Here is a 14606-nt window from a genome sequence, read left to right on the forward strand (position 1 = left end):
TCGTTTTGTTACAGGTATGTGACTGAACTTTTGGGAGGTGAAAAGTATGTCTCGTGCTCTGTGGCTCTGCCTGCTTTTTGCCATCTCGCTCGGGTGATGGAGAGCTCAGATGATGATCCTGCGTATGTGGCCAAGTTTAAATCTACATTCAGAAAGGACCTGGAGACATGTAAGGAAAATGCCATATTTGAAAATTGCTACTGCATTGGACCCTAGATTCAAGGACCTCAAGTGTATACCCTGAGCTGAGAGGAATGAGGTATAGGTCTCCGTCACCAATTTAGTCAGGCAACAGCTGGTTGTTCTGAAATCTGTGGAAGAATTTTTTTTAGAGCCAACAACGAAAAAAATACGCCTTTTGGCTGCTTCATCTGATTCTGAACCGGATGACGACTCAATTGAGTACTTTGTGCGTTGGTACAGATCAGAACCCACCAATGACCATTAGTTCAGAATCCTGTTCATTAGATTGGTGGTCCAAACATGCAGGTGCACACAGCACTCCTATTTTTTGTTTTGTTTTTTGCAGTGTGCATAATGATTCTATTGTGGTTTTGTAGGCATTACCCAAAACTTCTACACAGTAATTCAAATACGGTAATATTAATGAACAATACAAAATGTACATTGCTTTCACATTTAATATGTGTCTGGCCTTTCCCAACATTTGCCCTAACATGTTTTATATGGGCTTTCCAGCAGATTTTAAACCCGTTCAATTTGAATGTCATTAATCCTCAGTATTATGTGTGTATTTATTTTACGGTTTCCAAACAGCATCAGTTTGTTTTTATTCAGATTTAATGAACGTTTGTTTAAGTCAAACCATGTTCTAAGTTTATTTATCTTTTTGGTGACCACCTCCACAAGCTGTTGCAGGTTGTCCCCAGAACAGAAAATGTTTGTGTCATCTGCAAATAGCCCAAACTTTAAGATTTTTGAAACCATACAAATGTTGTTTATGTACATAATAAACAATTTTGGTCTCAAAACCGACCCTTGTTGGACTCCGCAAGTAATACCCAGTTGAGTTGATTTGTGATTTCCCATTTGCACAAATTGATTCTTATTAGATAAATAATTTGTCAACCAGTTGAGTGTAACTCCTCTAATTCCATATTTTTTAAGTTTCCTAACTAGTACATTATGGTCTATTGTGTCAAATGTTTTTTTTTAAGTCTACAAATACTCCTACTGCATATTTTTCTAGAGAACTGGTTATTTCTTCCATTAACTCCATTAATGCCATTGATTTCTTTGGTCTGAATCCATATTGACTGTCATTTAACAATTCATACTTTTCAATGAAATTGTCTAGTCTATTTGCAAAAAGTTTTTTCTTTTTTCTTTTTAATCGATAGAGTTTAAAGACCGGCCTGTAGTTAGTGAATTGACTTGTGTCTCCCGCTTTGTAGATGGGGATGATCTTGGCAGTTATCATTCTATCTGGGAATTCACAAATTACACACATAGGTCAACACTTTTACAATGACATCAATTACTTTCTTAATCAAAAACATATCAATGTCGTTCCAGTCTGTGGGCATTTTGTTCTTGCATTTCCCAACAATATAAATAATCTCTTTTTCCGTTGCAGCATTCAAAAACATTGAGCTAGGGTTGCTATCAAAAAAAGCCAAATCAACACATTGACATTCATAGACATAACACGATTCCAATCATACCTCACAGACGCTGGCAGATGATCACTGATTTCATTCAGAAGTAATCCACAAAAAACAGGTATTATCCATACAAATAGTAAAAATATTATCAATTAGTGTGGCGGAATAAGATGTTACACTGCTTGGTTTTGTGATTAAAGGAAGTAAACTCCTACTAAACATTACATTAATAAATTCATCAGTTAGTTTATGCTTATTATGATTTTTTTTTTTAACACGTTGAAATACCCGCAAATGAACACGTCTTTGTTTTTTGTTTTCATTGGAAAACATTCTTTCCATACAATTATTAAATAATTCAATATCAGACCCCTAAGCTCTGTATAAACAACTCACCAATATATTTTGCCTTTTTTTCCCATGCAAACAGTCTATCACATCATCAATAATGGCATTCATCTTCTCCACTATTTTGTGTTTTAATCTATTATCAACATAGAGAGCGACTTCTCCTTTTTGTTCTGCCTGTGTAATTAGTTTAGTTCCTACCAATTTATCGCAAAATACATACCCTTTTTATTGCTTAACCAAGTCTCAGATATGGTTATTATCACATTAAATGGCTTATTTAGGTGATTTAAGTAATCGTTAATCTTGTCAAAATTGGTGTGCTATTCAAATGAATAATCGATATCCCATATTCTGAATTTGAATGCTTGTTGAATTGATCCTCTGAATAATAATTGCAGTTGTTGTTTAGGCTATTAAAGAAATTGTTTTCGGAGTTGATGTCTTGCCTAAAGTCCTGTAAATTATGGTCCGTGAATTTGAATGTACACAACTCAGTACACATTTCTTTTTCCCAGTCAATTTCTGTGCCGGAATACATCAAAAACACACATCAATGATTGTGCTGTCAATGGAAATGCCTTGGAAGAAGGTTGTCACTTGTTGCTTTACTGATCATATGTCAGCTTCTGTTGGCTCGCTACCCTCTGTCCCTGCCACTGCCCTGGCGTAGGACCGGGGTCTGGCCTACAATCCACTGACAATTATGACATTTAAGCGGGTGTACTGCTCTAGTTCAGCTACATGGCCCTCTAGACTCGCAATCTTCTTCTCCTTCTCCTCGTTCTGACTTTTTAAAGCTTTGATCTTGCTCATCATGTCCGGTATTAATTTTTGCTGCTTAGCAACAGTAGCAATCTCTTCCGACTTAAAGTCAGGCGCCCTCTTTATCTCCTCAACTTCCTCGTTTTTTTTAAGCGGCATCGTGACTGTTGTCACATGTAGCAATGACATGCACAAGGACGCCCAGTCTAAACTATTGAATATTTTTAGAATTGATTAATCTATCTATTAATTGACCAATCTGATTCATTTTAATTCTGCATTTAAGTGTATTACGAATTTTTTTTTCCTGTTTATTAACCAGTGATTGGTGATTATATTGTACTTCGTGTTCATATAGTGATAAAAAAAAAAAAAAGGAAGATTGATGTGCTATGTTACCGGTTCGTCATTGTTTTCCAAAGATGTTTGCCAATGTCTTATATTGATTAAACACAGAAGATAATTGTCATGTTGAAAAGTGAGTGGATGAGGGATGGTGGACCCAAATGCAGAGAAACAGGAATCAAGTGCAATGTGTGGTACTTTAATTAATTATAGAGAGAAAGGTGAGCAGACAACCATGACTGGACGTGACGTGACTGGACTGGTCGCCATGACTAGATGGGACCTGACTGGACTGGTCACCATGACTAGACAGGACAGGACTGGACTGGTCGCCATGACTGGATGGGACGTGACTGGACTGGTCGTCATGACTGGACGGGACGTGACTGAACTGGTCGTCATGACTGGACAGAACGTGACTGGACTGGTCACCATAACTGTACGGGACGGGACTGGTCGCCATGACTAGACGGGACATGACTGGACTGGTCAGTATGACTAGACGGGACGTGACTGGACTGGTCGCCATGACTGGATGGGACGTGACTGGACTGGTCACTATGACTAGACGGGACGTGACTGGACTGGTCGCCATGACTGGACGTGACGTGACGTGACGTGACGTGACGTGACGTGACGTGACGTGACGTGACGTGACAGGACTTGATTTGCCTAGACTTGACTTGCTATGGAGTGCCTATGGCTTCTTGGCTGTGGCAATGACTTGACACACAAACTTCCACACATACATAGACAATGCACCCACACTGACTGGACAAACACAACAGGTTAAATACACTAACACTAATGAGACACACCTGAGGAAGGGAAGACACACACAGGTGGACGTGGTTAGACATAACGAGACAAGGGAAGACACCAGGAACACAAGACAAAAAACACCAACCACACACAAAAACAACAAGAACACCCATAACAAACAAAAACCCAACCCCCACAGAACCGAAACATGACAATAATCAGTCTTTTTTCACGAAGGACTACAGAAATCTGTGAACAATTACTGTTGACATGCTGAAATCAGAAGATTTGGACAATTTTAAATTTAAAAAATGGCTTCAAACAATTACTCGATTCTTAAAATAGTTGTCGATTAATTTGATAATCGATTATTTGCCGATTAATCGATTACTTTTGACAGCTCTACTTAGATTATTGAGTACCGTTTGTAACCTAGAAACTGTTATAAACAAGTGCAGCTACCCAACAAGCAAACATGTTGGTATGACACAAGATGGTATCTTCTATTTTGCCTCTGCACTGCAATTTTTTGTCTTTCCGAACCATATTTGTGACCATATTCCCATTTCCAAAAAAAGAGAACACTTGCCCTGGCCTTGAAATTGTGGTACCAGTCGCTGTTACACAGTGTACTTCACCTCCTTTTAGTCACGCAATGCCAACCGGACATTTTCATGAATTTATAAAAAACCCGGACACCCGTAGAGGACGCAAGAAAATGGTCTGTCCTCCTAAATGTCGTCCCAAAAGAGGACGTTTGGTCATTTTATATTAATGCAGCTCTTCAACATGTAATGAAAGAAAGCTGCAGTTCAATATGCTTCCTTCATCATATACTGAACATAAACAAGACAAGTAAAAGGCAAACCATAGAAGAGCTAGCTGTGACTGTAGCTCTAGTTCACAATCTACTTTGTACAGTACAGGATGCCTCATCTGAATTTCAATATGCTCATAGTGAAATTATATTGGCAAACAAAAAGTGCAATATGTTACCTTTATTAGCAACTCTGTGTAGAAGTAAGCTCAAAACAGAAGCAATGATTATCAGTGACATGTCATTAAATAAGTTTGACTATGTGGACAAAGAATTAGGATTCATTTAACGTGTGTAACCCCATACTGGTATTGTGGGACAGCATGAAAATAATATTTTGGAAGAAGAAAATGTTCACTGTAGGCTACATGTATAGTGTTAGATTATTAACATTGTTTTTCTGTTTCAATTTATATTTTAATTGTTTTTCATATTAGTTAGAGCTGTGTAATAATAAGACAACAGTTAATTCATATGTTAGTCAATCTATAGTCTTTGTTCTCTTCCCTGGGGAAGTAAGGTTTCTGATTCAATCTAAATGAAAGGATGTATGAAAGTGCAAGCAAAGTTCTGTCCATAAAAATCCCTGGTGCAAAGAGGCGCCGGGGGCCAATTGTTTACCCACATCTGGAGTGGACTAAGATAGGAACTGAAGTAAGATGATCAAGTTGTGTATTTCACTCTGCTGACAGGACAAGCTGACAGGGGGGAGTAAACTGTTTTTGTATAAGTGAGGGAGTGCGAAAAGAGGGGACACACTTCTAGACCAGATGCTGTTTGAGCAAGGTTCTAAAGTGACTTCAGAATTCTGAAATAAAAAGCTGGCAAAAACTTATTCACAAGACTTCAACTTTGAGTTTTATTTTGAACACGCAGAAATCAAAGAAACGATTTCCAACAATAATCAATGAATAAAATACTGCAATGGCAGCTTGGTTATTTCATTGTAAATATACTCCAATATCCACCATTGGCTCATGAATACATGTTGTTGAATGTGTGGTGTGATTTAAAAGGATTATTCTACTGGGAGGTACTAGCAGTTTTAGAAATTATTACCACCACTTGTTTACGGCAGTAGCCACGTTTTACGACACCCTGATAAGTCTTACGTAGTTCCACACTGTTGTTGCCCTGCGAGTCTGTTAATAAATTCAGCTGTTGAACCTCCATAATAATGTGAATTTATGACAGAATGTTTGTAATGTGGGCAAAGGTGGCAAATCCAGGTCCAGAAAATAAAAACCCTGCCACAGTTTGGCTTTAGCCTCAGGTGCTAGCTAGCTAGCTAGCTACCTTGCTAGCTCCGATGGTGCTCGTCTACCTGCTAGAGAGCTAGCTAGCTAGCACCTGAGGCTAAAGCCAAACTGTGGCAAGGTTTTTAATTTCAGGTGCTAGCTAGCTAGGTTCCATGGTGCGCTTTACCTGCTAGGGAGCTAGCTAGCTAGATAGATAGCATCTGAGCCTAAAGCAAAACTGTGGCAGGGTTTTTACTTTCTGGACCTGAATTTGCCACCTCTGAATTTGGGATGCTATTTAAATGCATGCATTATTTTTATGAATACACTTTTAAATGTACTTAATTGCAAATTATGCTAATAACAAGTGTCAATATTTTTTAATGGGTTACATGCTTTGAGCTTGTGCTTCTCTTCCATGTTTTCTGTGAGAAGTGCGATGTACTGTAGGCTATTTAATTTTGTAAAATTGTTGAGTAAGTAAACTATGCTACACTGCTCAACAATATCTTCCTAATATCATTTTACATTAATAGTCCAAAGTTCTTTGAAAGTCATTAATATGGCAAGCAAGACCTCATGTAAGGGACACAATTCTTTCCTATCACAAAACATTGAATTTAATATTGTTTTATATGTTTTATATAAGTTTTATATTTAAGGAACAGACACTTCCTTTCACGCTGTGCCACAACCACGGAGTTGACAGGCTGACACAATTCTCAAACCACAAAAGTTTTACATATCCATTTGCATGGATTTGATAAACAAACTAGGATAATTAAATACATGAGTGTTATGCATTGTTGACAGTTTCACTACTGTGTATATAATGAGGTGGTGGCGTGGGGTCATCAAAGGGTCTGGTTTTGGCCTTGGGTGTGGTGGAAATGGTGGGGGTTGTTGAAGTGATAAGGTTCATGACGATGGTGGCTGTGACTGATGACCGGATGCTCGATGCCTTCGCTCTGCAGCTCTTCCTCCTTATGAACTCCCTCTAGCTTCTCCACCAGCTCTCTGATGAAGTTCTTAGGAAGAACACAGAATATCATGTCATATCAAGTACAAGGATTTTCTGTTATTTCCTGTCAGGCTTGTAACCAGTAGCTTACTCTTTCTAGACCTGGCTGCCCATAAAAAACTGAATAATAACTTTAACTGTAAATAGTCGGAGGTAGGATTAGAACCTCCCACATACTGATCATCTGTGGGCTAGATCTGACCATCAGGCTAGGGAAGTAACAGAATACATGTACCGGCAATACGTACTAGATGCCAAAAATATATATATTTTTAACTGTGATCCAATATAGTTACAGGGGGGGAAAACACCTAATCAGATTACAGATTAATTTATACGACGGAGTATTAGGGCCACGTATAAATACAGTGGAACCTCGGAGTTTGAACGTCTCGGAACTCGTACAATTCGGACTTCAACCAAAAAATCGGAGTAAAAAATGCCTCGGAGTTTGAACTCATTTTTGGAGTTCGAACACCCAAGCAAAGCAAGCTAAGACGAACATACCTTGAAAACAGGTAGCCGAGTGAAGCCGAGCAATGCCGAATGCTCACGTTGCGGTAGTTGAGACGATGCACTGCTCATTTCCAGTCAGATCGTAAATACTCCCGGAGGTGCTCCATACTCGCGAGTGCATTTTGATTTTTCCACAACAATTTTCTTCATCATGGGCCCAAAGAAAGACAACAGTTCCAGTGGCAGCAAAGAAAAACATACAGTGCTACGATCCACAGTGGAATTAGGAAGGAGATTATTGCGCCGCTGTAACTACCGTGACTACTTCTGTAATTACTGGCACGAGGACCCCCCTTAGCTGTTTAACAACGGGCCTGACGTTAAACAACGCACACAAGGACCACTTAGTAGTCTAACAATTTGCCCAATGTAAAAGCGACAAATACTTCTTGCTTTGTGAAGGTCCACATCAAGCATTTAAGTTAATTTGTTAAATTAAACATTTACTAGTATATTTGTGTTTCCAGAATTATTATTATTTGCACATTCATATATATATATTTTTTTTTGTACAAGTAGCTAAGTTGATGTGTCGAATCTGCTGCGCTCCGTCATTCACTTGCATTTACCTAAAGTATGCTCGCTTCAGATCGGTTAGTGTTTGGTCAGCTGATAGGGGATCAGGAAGTGCTGTCACTCTAGCTGCCGTGTATGACGAGTAACGTTTAAATTGAGAATAAATCCGTCTCCAACCTGCCTTTTTTTATAAACAGTGTCCCATTAACCACCAATGAATCCTCACATTAGACTATGGCTACGCTACATGCATTTCTCGTAAGTTTTTCCCCCCGCAAATCTGACACTTTATAAAGTGGCAAATTTGCCACTAAACTCGCAAATTTGCCACTTTATAAACTCGCAAATTTATAAAGTGGCAAATTTGCACGTTTTTTTTCTCTGAATATTGCCCCCGCCCTCCAAAAAAATATATTTATACTTGGCCCTAATATGAAAAATGGCAATTAGTTTGCAGGATTACATTTTTAATGTGGCGACAGAGTTGCCGGTGTCGAGTGCTCCCCACTCTCAAACTGATTGGCCAAACAAACTTTCCCAGAGTGAAATGGATAACTGGTCACAATATAGCCCAATGGACTGCGCTTGCTGTCCCACATAAGGTTTTTGTTGGTCAACAATTAAATGGGACAGGTCACTGGATATGTGTGGGTCTTAAAGCGGTCGGGTCAAAACTGTCTCAAAGAGAATGAATAGATGATGACTGTATTGTATCATATTCACTGGAGGATTTTAAATAAAATTGATAGAGATGTGTGCGCTATCAAAATGATCTGGACTGCTGGTTACCATATGGAGCTATAGTGGCTAGCTGCTAGCGCTAGGCTTGCAACTCAGTCACTACTATTTATTTATACAATTTAAATGTCATATTATCTATATCATCTGCTAAATATATCACATGAAATTGAATAAATAAATAACTGATTGACTAAGTAAATAGTTAATTAATAGAGACATGTGTGAGCTATCAAAATTATCTGGACAGCTGGTTACCATATGGAGCTATAGTGGCTAGCTGCTAGCGCTACGCCTGCAATTTATATAAATATATCAATGACTCCAGTCACAAAGCACCCACTACTATTTATTTATACAATTTAAATGCCATATTATTGATATAATCTGCAAAATAAATCATATGGAATTGAATATATAAATACATACTGAGGCCTACATACTTTTTTTCATGGTTGATGTCTGACATTATAGCCATTGGGATTGAAGCTAACTTCTCTTTATTACCCTTCACTTGTTATAACAAACATCTGGTCATGTGGAAACATTTGAAAAACTTTATGAAGCTAGCAAATCTAATTTTTCTCACGGGACGAAGTTATTGGCAACCAGTTCAGAGTGTACCCCGCCTACTGCCCGAAGCTGGCTGGGATAGGCTCCAGCACCCCCGTGACCCTTTGTGAGGAATAAGCAATTAAGAAAATGGATGGATGGATGGATGGGACGAAGTTATCTATCTAACTATCTCTATATCTTTGGTGCACAAGTGTAGAATGTTTGCCTCAGTTTCTGTGCTTTGGATTTGGATTGCGGGTGCTCAGGCCTCCTCTTGAATTCCAAAACCATTCATATTATACAACCATAATAAAAGAACAAAAAATATACAGTACAGTAAATATAAACCGTATTGATTCCCCCCCACCTCCCTTTTTTCCCGCATATTTGGTATTGGATTAATCCAAAAGTAATTGAAAGTAATCAAGTTTCCATTAGTTTAATATTATGGTACTTGGATTATGTTGCTAATTTAATTTTTTAATAGTTACTATAACTACTAGTTACTGTCAGAGGTGGCAAATCCAGGTCCAGAAAGTAAAAACCCTGCCACTGTTTGTCTTTAGCCCCTGATGTTAGCTACCTAGCTAGCAAGCTAGCGCCCTAGCAGGTAAATGAGCACCGTGGTAGCTAGCTAGGCAACTAACTAGCTAGTGCCTGAAAGTAAAACCCCTGCCTCTGCTTGTGTCCAAATTCACAAGGCTGGGTCCTACAAAAGTCAAATTTGTCGGCTGCATGATTTCACTCCCGGCGCGATTCGACAGCACGCACGGACGTACATATGAATGGATTGTCAATGCTGCTTGTCGATAACGCATTGACTGACACTCCATTCATGTGTAAGTCTGTGCGTGTTGTCGAGTTGCGCCATGAGTGACATCATGCAGCCGACAAATTCGGCCTTCAGAGGACCCAGCCTTGTGAATTTGGACACAGGCACAGTTTGGCTTTAGCCCCGAATGCTAGCTAGTTCCCCATCAGATAAACGAGCACCATGGGAGCGAGCTAGGCAACTAACTAGCTAGTGCCTGAAAGTAAAAACCCTGCCTCTGCTTGTATCCAAATTCACAAGGCTGGGTCCTACAAAAGTCGAATTTGTCGGCTGCATGATTTTACTCCTGGCGCGACTCGACAGCACGCACGGACGTACATATGAATGGATTGTCAATGCTGCTTGTCGATAACGCATTGACTGACACTCCATTCATGTGTAAGTCTGTGCGTGTTGTCGAGTTGCGCCATGAGTGACATCATGCAGCCGACAAATTCGGCCTTCAGAGGACCCAGCCTTGTGAATTTGGACACAGGCACAGTTTGGCTTTAGCCCCGAATGCTAGCTAGTTCCCTATCAGATAAACAAGGCTCTGGCTTTAGCCCCAGGTGCTAGCTAGCTAACTCCCTAGCTAGCAACTGGGGCTAAAGCCAAACTGTGATAGGGTTTTTACTTTCAGGACTTGGATTTGCCACCTCTGCCCACAACTGTCAACAGGTTGAGCAGTACAGAAGAAGTACAAGAAGTACAGAAGATCAACTCAAAATTGCCATTTATGTTTGTGTGCATAAAAATAGGTTCATATGTTGTGCAATATTTAAGAAAAAATTACCTCTGTGTCATTATTACAGGTGTGAAGTAGCTCCTGTAAAAAAAAAAAACAGGGATACAAAAAATACTACTTTAGTCTCCAACATATTGGTAGGTACCGTACTTCACCAAAGGGTCCAAGAACAAATTGAGACAGGGAGACTTTACAATTGGTGTCGAAGCAAAGATCTACATTGGAAAAACAGCTGCAGTGCATACACTTGAGTAAATGTTGATGTTATCTGTCTGTCATAGACCTATAAATAGAACTCACGTAACTCTTAACTGATTTCGTTTTGCCAAAGCAGCTTTGTGTCAAACACACATTTGCAACCTTTTTGCAATAAGCCACATACAGAAAATTGAATTATGCATGGGCCACTTTTTCTTTTCATTAAACACAATACAGTAAAACCAAAGGAGTCAAATATATTTTAAGAAAATAACATAAAATTTTATTTGATCTTGAAACAACGGCTGGACTTGTTCTAGTTACACTTTTGGCGGTTGTTCTTGGGATCTCCTGTTTTCAACATGACCCTGACTCTCTGTAATGTTCTAATGTGGAACATGTTTATAATATTCATTTAATATGCCACACATGAATAAAACCTGGTGTAAAACGTTAGCGCCTGCTCTATATAGTAAGAAATCAACAATCATACAATACTTTATAATGCTATGAACTCATTCCAATTAAACAGAATTTTACATTAGGGATAGACAGATAGATAATCAGCCTGGCCGATGTTCGGCACCGGTTTTGGGCATTTTGATGAATATCGGTGTCTGCCTTTTTTCAAAATCTGACGGCTAATAAAGGTAAAGCTAAAACCATTTTAATCTCAGGAAGCTATTCATTTAAATTGCTGCTGACCCTGGGAACCTTCTGAACCTTTTGTTTTTGTTTGATATTAAGACATAGAAAAGTGAAAGTTTAAAATTTCAGGGTTTTTTTGTTTAGATAAAAATTGAGCTATGGTATTTACTTCTTTAAGTGTCCATTTAACTTTTTAAGATGTACTGATAACCTTGGGAACTCCCTGAACATTTCTTTGTAGAAATTTGAAATTAAATATATTGTCTAAGATTGCAACAAAGTCAAGATTGACATTTGTATTTTTAAAAAAATTTGATGCCAATATTTTTTCCTCCTTTTTACTAAAAATGAATATCCGCTTCAAATATCGGTTATTGACATCCTTGACTACTAATAATCGGCATCTGTATCGGCCCTGAAAAAAACATATCGGTCTATCTCTATTTTACATACCTGCAGTTTTTTAATGCGTTCCACATCATCAGGTAGATCAATTAAGTCATCAATATTCACCTCTTCTGGCATATCTCCCTCCTGATACCACAGAAATAAGTAAGATAAAGACAAACATTTGAAAGGTTATCATAGAAAGGCCACATCCATATCAAAACGTGTGTGTGAGGGTAAACAAAAAAAGGCAAACTCTTGTCTAATGTTTGGTCTTAGGGCTGCTCAATTATGGAAAAATAATAATCACAATTATTTTCACAATAACTGAAATCACGATTATTCAAACAAAATCAAAACAAGAAAAGTTTCAAGCATTTAAAAATATTAAGAAAAAAATAGAAATAATACTAATAGAAATACTATAATTATGTAAGTTCATTTTGGACCAAACAGAATTTGTAATAATATATATTTATAATAATATATATATATTTACTTATGTTGGCAAAAACTTAAAGTTGGAGTGCAGCTTGTCCACTGTGCAGTAGGATGATAATTTATTTTTTGATACAAAACAAGAAAATGTTTAAACATAAAAAACAAATAAAAAATATTAAGACAAATAAAATTATTTGAAACAGTGTAAATATGCGAGTTCCTTTTGGATGAAACAAAATGTATTAGTTATTTAAACATTTTTAAAATGTGCAAATGGATAAATTTAAACAACTCACAAATTAGTATTAATAATCTTTTATTTTTTATAATTATGCTGATTTTGTAATTGTGGCGTGTAATTATTGAAATTGTAATTTAATTCCGATTATTTGCACAGCCTTATTTTGTCTTATTCAAAGAAGACCAACTGGGTTCATATACGTCAATATATATAACACCAACTTGAAATTATTCAAGAGGGGATTTAGTCATTCAACACAATCTCTATTTTCACTCACTTTTGAATAATAATAATAATAATAATAATAATGGTTTTGAATTGTCTTCATGAGGTGAATCATGGCAGATAAGAAAGGTTCCTCACATGCAAAGACCGATATTAGAAAATTGCATCTCAGTCATTTGTGCAAGCTGCGGGCTAGAATACTAAAACTGTTGTTTTGTCATACCAGCGCGACAGTGGCCTGCTCCCTTTGAACAAATGGCGATTGTAGCTATTGTATCAACTGAGTGTTCTCTGAGGAAAGTGGGGTGAGGGAGGGGGTTCAGATTCATCCTCACTATGCACTGTTGTGTATCGTACTGTCTCTCGTTATAGGTCCATTCTTTTTTTACATTATGGTTTGGATGTGAGCCACAAGACCAAGTTGAAGATTTTATATGCAAACTAAAAGAATCCGTCTCCTCACATGTAATCTAAATGGCGGCTACACAATCAGCTGTGATGCACATGTTTATCTTCATGCTGTCTTCCCTCCTCTTACTTATTTTCCTCATCATTTAAGCGCCTCACAGTTCCAGACAGCCCATGAAAGGAAATAACTCCTGAGACAGATACAGATCTGGGAGAATCGGACAGGGTGCTTGGCCTTGTAAGGAGACGCGGACCTGCTCAGTGCCCACCTCTGTTCAACTCTTAAATTTGATGGATCACGAGATAGGCTAGGACCGTCAAGTACTGCATCTTTAGTTACTGTATTCTGTCGAGCTCCAACTAATTGGAATGATAATTTAAAACTAGTTTTGTAGCAATTATTTAAATGAAAAAAACAAAACATAAGAAACCTAAACGACAGTTTTTGTTTAAAAATAAAAAAAAAGGGGGGTCCGCACCAGGTAGTTTCCCGCCGCTCCTCAGACTAACCTGACCACCGTAGAGTATGTCCAGACGCTCGTCAATCCACTTCTCCACATCCAGGCGTCTCTGCAGCTCCTTCCGGTTGTATTTAACTGTGACCCGGGCATGTCTCTTCGGGGCATGCCCGCCGTGTTCCTCAAACGGTTCTTGGTCTATTAAATGAACGTCCCCGCTTTCTCCGAGTGCTGTACCGGTCCGTTCGGCTGCCATGTCTGCTCTGGACTGGTCTGACTGGTTGGGCGTCTTGTTTTTTCCTTTTCTTTTTTTTTTGTTAGTTTGTTTAACAAGCTAGAGTGGAGAGAAGTGTTAGGAGGTGACGACGGTACAATTGTGGAGATAATTTTTTCACTCTCTCTAAATTGTGCTTCCATCACAGTATGTATATGGAACCCCATTATTGTGACACGTCTACAGAATTTGTATAACCCTGTGTTTAACTCTACATCCCCCTTACGTAAACTACTGTATTAAGTGCAGTGGTGAATTAGCGTTTTTTTTTTTTTTTTTTTTTTTTTTTACAGGGTGTGCTTTTAGGATGGGAACTTTGCATGCCCAAAGTCAAAGTACAGGATTACACGTGGCAAACAAAATAAAATCACTAATAATAATTATAATAATAGTTATGATTATAATAATATGTACCTTTTTGCTACCTACCTACTACGTCTATACTTATGTTCTCAGCACTTTGCATGGGGCTGTTGCCTAGTGAGTCAAAGGTCCGAAGACGCACTCAGTTTTTGGCATGAATT

At 38.2% G+C, this 14606-nt stretch overlaps 1 protein-coding gene across 1 annotated transcript; it reads right to left on the reverse strand.

The window, feature by feature from the left end:
* Nucleotides 1-4891: 4891 nt before the first annotated feature.
* On the reverse strand, nt 4892-14093 carry ppp1r14aa (protein phosphatase 1, regulatory (inhibitor) subunit 14Aa). The gene is made up of 4 exons (XM_086098757.1): nt 13861-14093; nt 12102-12182; nt 10851-10883; nt 4892-6928 (listed from the first exon to the last, which is right to left on the reverse strand). Exons 1-4 carry the CDS (start codon nt 14062-14064, stop codon nt 6755-6757), a joined length of 492 nt encoding a protein of 163 aa, XP_085954883.1. The 5' UTR covers nt 14065-14093; the 3' UTR covers nt 4892-6754.
* Nucleotides 14094-14606: the final 513 nt, after the last annotated feature.

The sequence above is a fragment of the Leptonotus elevatus genome, chromosome 16 (genome assembly GCF_054856555.1).
Source record: "Leptonotus elevatus isolate MCC_2025b chromosome 16, RoL_Lele_1.0, whole genome shotgun sequence".
Lineage (NCBI taxonomy): Eukaryota > Metazoa > Chordata > Actinopteri > Syngnathiformes > Syngnathidae > Leptonotus > Leptonotus elevatus.